Here is a 7,268-nt window from a genome sequence, read left to right on the forward strand (position 1 = left end):
GGAAGTCTGAGAAACAGTCACAGCCAAGAGGAGCCTGAGAAGAAAAAATCACTTAACATAACGTGGTGCCCTGCATGGGACCCTGGAACTGAAAAATGGAAAGACTAAAGGAATGTGAATAAATTTTAGACTTAGATAGTAAGAATGCATCAATAATGGTTCATGCATTGTAACAGATGTATCATACTAGTATAAGATGTTAATAACAGGGGAAAAAATGGATGAAGAGAACTGCCATTAAAAAATTGCAAAATCCCTGGAAGTCTAGTGATTAATGAAAAAAGAAAAATAAAAAAAAGAATGAGAAAAATTGCAACAAATGTAGTTAAATTATCAAATTGGCTTTCATTTGTGATTCATGCATCAGGGCAGCATCTTCTGGAAAAATTTAGACAAGGTGCTCTGCTGAGCTGAGCACAGGAGGTGGGCTTCATAGGCAGAAAAGGGCTGAAAAAAGACAGAAATAAAAAAATAAAAAGTGGACTGGTCATTTCAAGGTTACTTTCCTTGTAGGGTTAAAGGCAAGGAGACTTCCTTATTATGCTGGCAAAACTGGCCTGTTTGGCGATTTGGCTATTATTCCACTTTCCTGATTTTTTGAAAGATCAGATAAACAACTTGGTTTCAGTTTGGTGATGTGGAACTTTACCAACTTCATTTCGAGTTGGTGTGTTGGGGACACTGGAGGGGCTCAGTTCAAATCAATGACTTCCTATAGATTTCCTCGAACAGTATATAGGAACTCCCTGCCATTTTCACAATTTTTCTATAAATATAAAACTGCTCTAACATAAAAGTTTATGCAAAATTTTCAGAAAATTTTCAAAATAAAAAAGATTCATAATCACTGAAAATGGTTTTATTGCAGCAATGAATTTTTTATGGTACCTGGTAACTAAAATATTTTGAATTCCATGCTCATTCTTTTTCTGAATAAACGACTGACATTATTTACCTAATGTTTTAATGAAAGAGGATAGAAGGTTAGAATTACAGAAAACAGGAAGATATGCTAAAATTGGTAGAAGGCCTGGATGCAGCCTCTGCTCAGATGTGTCATATTAAGAATTAATAACGTCTTACCTGCACCGGAATATATAGCAGCACAATTCACAATTGCAAAGATGTGGAAACAACCTAAGTGTCCATCAATACATGAGTGGATTAATAAAATGTGGTATATGTATACCATGGAGTACTATTCAGCTTTAAGAAACAATGGTGATATAGCACCTCTTGTATACTCCTGGATAGAGTTGGAATGCATTCTACTAAGTGAAGTATCCTAAGAATGGAAAGACAAGCACCACATGTACTCACCATCAAATTGGTATTAACTGATCAACACATAAGTGTACATATAAGAATAACATCTATTGGATGTCGGGCAGGGGGTGGGGGAGGAGGGGCAGGTATTTGCATACACAAAGAGTGCAATGCGCACCATCCAAGGGATGGGCACACTTGAAACTCGGACTCTGGGGGGAGTGGGGAGGCAAGGACAACATGCATAACCTAAACATCTGTACCCCCATAATATGCTGAAATAAAAAAAAAAAAGAATTAATGACATCTTAAAAATACATTCAATGAAATTAAATCCAGCACATAAACCTAAATATGAGGTTAAGTGTAGAAAGCTGTTTAAATATCTGCATGTTTATTTCTCTTGTTGATTTTTGGCAGCAAGAAATTGATTGTAGACGTCTCCTGTTTTGATATAATCAATAAATATTGAAAATTCCCTACTGTTACAGTAAAAGAAAAACTTTACATCAAAGTTAGAGATAAGCAGATATTTATCAATTCTTCAAATGCATTAAGAGCAATTTTGAAAACTAATTGTTAAACTATTAAAATCTTCATGAATACTAAAATATTAATTTATATCATCAAATTATAATTTTTAATCATCAAATTGCCCTTTTATGTGCTAATGAATTGTTGTTACTTAACTTTACTATAATCAGTCCCCTTATATAGTTCAGTAAAATAAAACCAGGCCCATAATCCACAAGACTTATCCAGGGGAAATACTTAATAAATTATACGACATGTTCGGTTACTACTGAAAACAGTCAATCTCTTTTTTTCGAAGCCGATAGTAATAATCTCTCAGCTTGGTGACAGCGTGGTGATACCTCCCACGCTATTTCGCCACACTTACCTGATCAGACACTCATGAAGCTTGCACTAACTTAACCATTTATAGTGTCTGGGTGCCAATTTTCTGTGACAACTCTTAGTTTTGTTAAGTTTATCAAATAATGAAAACAAAACCCTCTAAAAGATTTGAAAGAAAAACCCCTTTATGCATTTAAATCTACCTCCGTCATCTAGGTATTACAGTGATCCCTAAGTGAATTTGTATTAGATATTTCACACATTGTTTTATCTTAATATTATTCACTCTGATAAATAGCTTGCTTCCTTACATCATACTGTTTGTGAATAAATTTTTAAGTTTCAGAGAGAATTATCCATGCATGTAGCTTTTTAATTAAAAGGAAAAAGATTAGTCAACCTTTTTTCTTGAGATAACCATATGAAAGGCAACCTTTAATTACTCTTTTTGAAGTTCCTTTCCCAATTGCAAACTCAGATTTCAAAATGAATGTAGGGAATGAGCTAGCACCTGAGAGAAGAGGTTAACCTTATGGTAGATGGAGTCTGAGTGCCTGTGGGCGGAGTGGGAAGGGGCCTGGAAAGGCCCTCACGGTGTCACACTGAGCTGAATGATGGCCGTAGCTCGCACTGCACAAAAGCTGCAGAGTATAACTTGTCTCATCTCCTCCTCTCCCTCTCTCCCGCACACCCAGGAGCTCTTGCTGCTTATAGGTGGTTGTGAACACTGTCTCTTCACAGGATCTGCTTCACGGTTTCTTCCCTTTTAGTGTTCTCTCTTACACTAGATGCTATACTTAATGGGTACCATTTCTCTGTCTTTTCAGAAGACATCCTTTGTGGTGCCATAGCACATGGATTTCAGAACCACCTGTGAGGAGGTAAGTAAATGGCTTTCTGCTTTTCAAATGGGGAAAACAGATGAGAAGCAGGAAACTCCCGGCTCCACTGTATATATGTGGAGCGCTGCTTGGGGCAGAGGGTGGGTGACGGGCTCTTTTCATTTCCAGAGTATGCGCTCCTTCTGCAAAGCTAGAAAACCAAAGTGTGCCTGGAGAAGCCTTGGATTTTAACTGTTTCTCTAAGAAAACTGGAACATATTTGATATAATGAGCCACTCCTCTGCATCAACTCTGCACTGCATGATTTCAGGCAGTGGAAGTGTTGGAAGGCATTCTTTTCACACAAATGGCTATGAATTAGAAGACATCTAAGGTTTCTTTCGGCATTAAAATCCTATGATTTTATGATTCCAATACTTAGGTATTTCAATATTATTTAAGTATTAATACATGGCAATTCCGATTCTCATGGAGCTGTCACCACACTTCATGGTATGAGTTACAGGGATGCAGCGCCCTTCCAAGGATGTTAAAGACCGTTCAAGAACACAGGTCAATGTATGTGGACTTGGGCGCCTAGGGAACATAACCATTCTGCCTCAGGAAGAAAGACTGTCTTTTATTTTTACTAAACATAGCACAGAGAAAGCATTGTTTTTTCACTTTTCAGACAAAATACAAATATTCATAGGTTAAAAATATTTCATATTTGTTTAAAAGTTTTAAAATGTTTTTAGTGTGTATAAATAACCCAACAAAAACCAACCATAACTGGATTACCTATGGTAGTGTTACAATCAAACCAATTAAAGACTTTAGTTCTTAACCTTTGTGAAGATTGTTCTTTTAGTGAAATGTTGTGTGTTTAAGTTTCTTGCATGAATTTGTGAAAAGTGATTTCTTATTTTCTTCTAAAACAATTGCAAAAATATCTGCTTAAAAATATTTGTCATAGTTGGTACAAAGTTTAGAATGTAAGTATAAAGTCTTTCAGAAAACTAACAAATTGCTTTTATATTTCTCTCTTTATGTTTCTGTTTTCAGTAGTTTAAATATGCTAACACTTTAATCACATCTGTATGCTAATGCAATGCTAATTTAATTTAATTATAAATTACATTATGGTTGTTTGTTTACAAACTTCCTTCATGTGCTACACTGAATACTACAAGGTCAGAGTGTATAAATTATTCATCTTTTTTTTTTAAATCAGCACCTATCAGTTCATACATTTTTAAAAGTTGAATTAGTGTACTACAAGCTTTGTATATTATTCTGTGCTTAAATTTTAATTCTGTGCCATTTCTAGCTTTAATGGCATACTTAATTTTAAATGTAGCAAGTCTTCTATTTCAATCAAAGTGTTACCTTGTGCTTTGAGTGGTAAAGCACACATTGAAACCGTGTTGACATTTGTGTGAATGAGATACACACAGGCACTTCAGGTTCACATGGTAGAGACTGGATAGTGGCCAAAGACTATTTTAACAGATGTTTTATCTTTGACTTCAGTGGCTGGCAAGATTTCCAAGACCTTTTTTTAAACAAAATTGTTTTGATGTATTGATTTGAGATATCTATCAAATTCTAAGATTCAGAAGATTTATTTACAATGGTAATACCATGATCATCTTACCCTTGCTTCTTTGTTTTCTTGCAATGAGCCTGTTGCCTCCCGACCCGGTTCATTGCCTGATGCCCAAGAAGAAGCCAATACACTGGGTCAGCAGGGTTTACGCAGAGAAAGAGTTTATTCTGCATAGCACTGAGCAGGCAGACAGGAGAAATTTCTCAAATCTGCCTCCCCGAGAATTTGGGAGACAGGGCTTTTAAAGACAATTTGGCATAGGCAATTGAGTCTGCTAATTGGCTGGGTTTGGGGCGGAACCATAGGGTTGTACAAATTGCTTTGCTGATCAGATTCTTGGGTAGGGGTCACAAGACCAGTTGAGTCAGTTCCTCTGTACGGGCTGCCGGCCTGGGTGCATCAGCCATTCCACTGGAATGCGGGACCTGGAAGATAGCTCAGAAACTACCCCTTGGTTTCAAAAAAGTGATATTATCTATGGAGAAAGCTAAGAATATTTGTGACCACCAGCTATGTGGCTCCTGAGTGGCAATTATAGAGAAGCAAACAGGGGGACAGTGGCTAATTATTATCATTATTTTTAGCTAGGCCTTTACCACAGTTCTTGCCTTGCACCACGTTTTATTAATTTGTAAGGGTGGTTTTAAGGCCCATTGAGAATCTCTACTGTTTTAGATTCTGTTTTACTCCCTGATAGAGACATATCGTGGAGTAAAACTGACTCAAGCTACTGGGCCACGGTATCCACGTGTCTTCCGCGTGCTGGCTGTGTTGGCAGGAACACAGGACCCTAAGATGCTCTGAAAATGGACCAGAGTCAAAGAGTTTGCCTGAAATTTACAGTCTTAGAACGTTTAAGTGGACAGGAGCCATAAAGATAATTTTGCCTGTCACTTCCCACGTGAGGAAACTAAGAGGTTTTAGGAAATGCCGAGTGCCAATTAATTAGTTAAAAGTTGAGCCCCAATGTGTAGTTTGGAACTCCTGATTCTAAGTTTAAACTTCTTTCTAAGGTACACATTACTGGAACTTATATCACAGTCAAAGATATATTAAATAAAACTTGTTTTCTCTTGACTGCTAATAGGGAACAAAGACGAAAATTTGATATTCACGGCCGTCAGGCAGATCAAGGTGGAATGTTACCTTTACCAAGTGTGTATGTCAGGAAGTCTCTTCTTTGTGAAGGACTGAAAGAAGCATATCCAGATCATTTCCATTTGAAAGCGCCTTAAGTATCTAGTACAGATCCTTTTTAAAAGAAAGATTTATTTATTGTTTAAGGAATTTCTGCTCTTAAAAAGAAAATGTTGCTATTCTTTTAAGGAATCAGGACTTAGAAGTCTAGGAAGAAGCAAAAATGAGACTGGAGACTTTCAGAAAATACAATTGGGAAAAGTACAAAATATACGATTTAGAAAAAAATGTGCACATATAGCCCGATGTAATTACTGATTAACTCTGCTTTTAAAAAGTGTCGTCAAAATAAATCTGTGTTCAAATAAGCCAGTATGCTTTTTTAGTCTAGCTTTCCTTCCTATTTCATTTTGCCATCTACATTCCTGAAAATATGATCCGTGTGGTTGTGTTGAATATGAAAATGTGAATTTCTTTATAACAAATATTTAATAATTTACTAAATTATATACATAAGATGCAATTTAATTTAGTTCTTCTTATACTGAAATATAATCTGTGACTATGATCCAACCAACAATAGTTGAAAGAAGTGCTACTCTGAACAAACTACTGTACTAGTTCTTGTAGATTAATAATCCTTAGCAATGAAAAGAGTAATAACCTATTATTAAAATCTTCTTGAAATAACAATATATCAGAAGAAGTTACATGTGACATAGAACAAAATATTACTGAAGTCACTACATGTGGTACCAAAATGCAATACTGATCAATTTAGGAGTGAATATTTATGTAAGAAAGTGCTGAGTTCTTAAAAGTGAGGACTCATTTTTGAATGGAGTAGCCCCAGACGGTGTCAAAGAGAAGGGAGTTTTGTTCTAGGACTTTAGAAATGGCTGGAATTTAGTGAGGAAAGGGCCATGACGAGAAGCAATCCCGGGTGGGGAGTTGAACGGTAAGAAGCACTTTGCCTAAGAGGGCGATGCAGGCACCGCTGCCGCAACGTTGTACAGTCCGAGCAAGAGCAATTACTTACAGCTAGAGGTTCAGAAGACAAATTAAATTATATTTGCCACTCAAAATATAGAAATCCTGAGAATATCTGCAAGAATATTTGCAGTTCATGTCATGGTCTCTGCTAGTTTCTTGTAGTTTATAGTTTCTTACATCTGATATTGTGAATTCTACATTTCAAAATTAAATGAACATAGATTTTAAAGTTTCATAAAAACTCGTTTTGTATTCTTTGAAAGACTAGAACATAAATTAAAAAGGTCTTAAATTTTAAGTAGAAAATGGATGATATTCTACTTTCTAAAGTTCCTAATTGGGTCATAAGTTTAAGCAAGTATAAATTTTCAGTAAGTTTAAATGAGAGATCTGTTTATATAACAAAGAGTAAATCCCTGAAAATTCATAACCGCATTTCATTGGTTTGCAGAAAACATAGCCAAAGACTGGAGCTTACAGGAGTTCGAGACCAGCTCTGAGCAAGACCGAGACCCCGTCTCTACCAAAAATAGAAAGAAATTAATCGGGCAGCTAAAAAAAATATATATATATTAGCCGGGCAT

General features: G+C 36.0%; 1 protein-coding gene across 2 annotated transcripts in view; it reads left to right on the forward strand.

Annotated features, from left to right (window-relative positions):
- The first annotated feature begins 2,946 nt into the window (after window positions 1–2,946).
- Window positions 2,947–7,268, forward strand: part of SNTG1 (syntrophin, gamma 1) — a 362,225-nt gene continuing 357,903 nt past the window's right edge. The window contains exon 1 of one of the 2 annotated variants that reach the window (XM_012661402.1): window positions 2,947–3,005. In XM_012661402.1, coding sequence (XP_012516856.1) covers window positions 2,979–3,005 — 27 coding nt within the window. In that variant the 5' untranslated portion in view covers window positions 2,947–2,978. The remainder of the gene's footprint in view (window positions 3,006–7,268) is intronic. The other variant, XM_012661403.1, reaches the window with a different exon arrangement.

The sequence above is a fragment of the Propithecus coquereli genome, unplaced genomic scaffold (genome assembly GCF_000956105.1).
Source record: "Propithecus coquereli isolate 6110/MARCELLA unplaced genomic scaffold, Pcoq_1.0 Scaffold71, whole genome shotgun sequence".
In the NCBI taxonomy this organism is placed as follows: domain Eukaryota; kingdom Metazoa; phylum Chordata; class Mammalia; order Primates; family Indriidae; genus Propithecus; species Propithecus coquereli.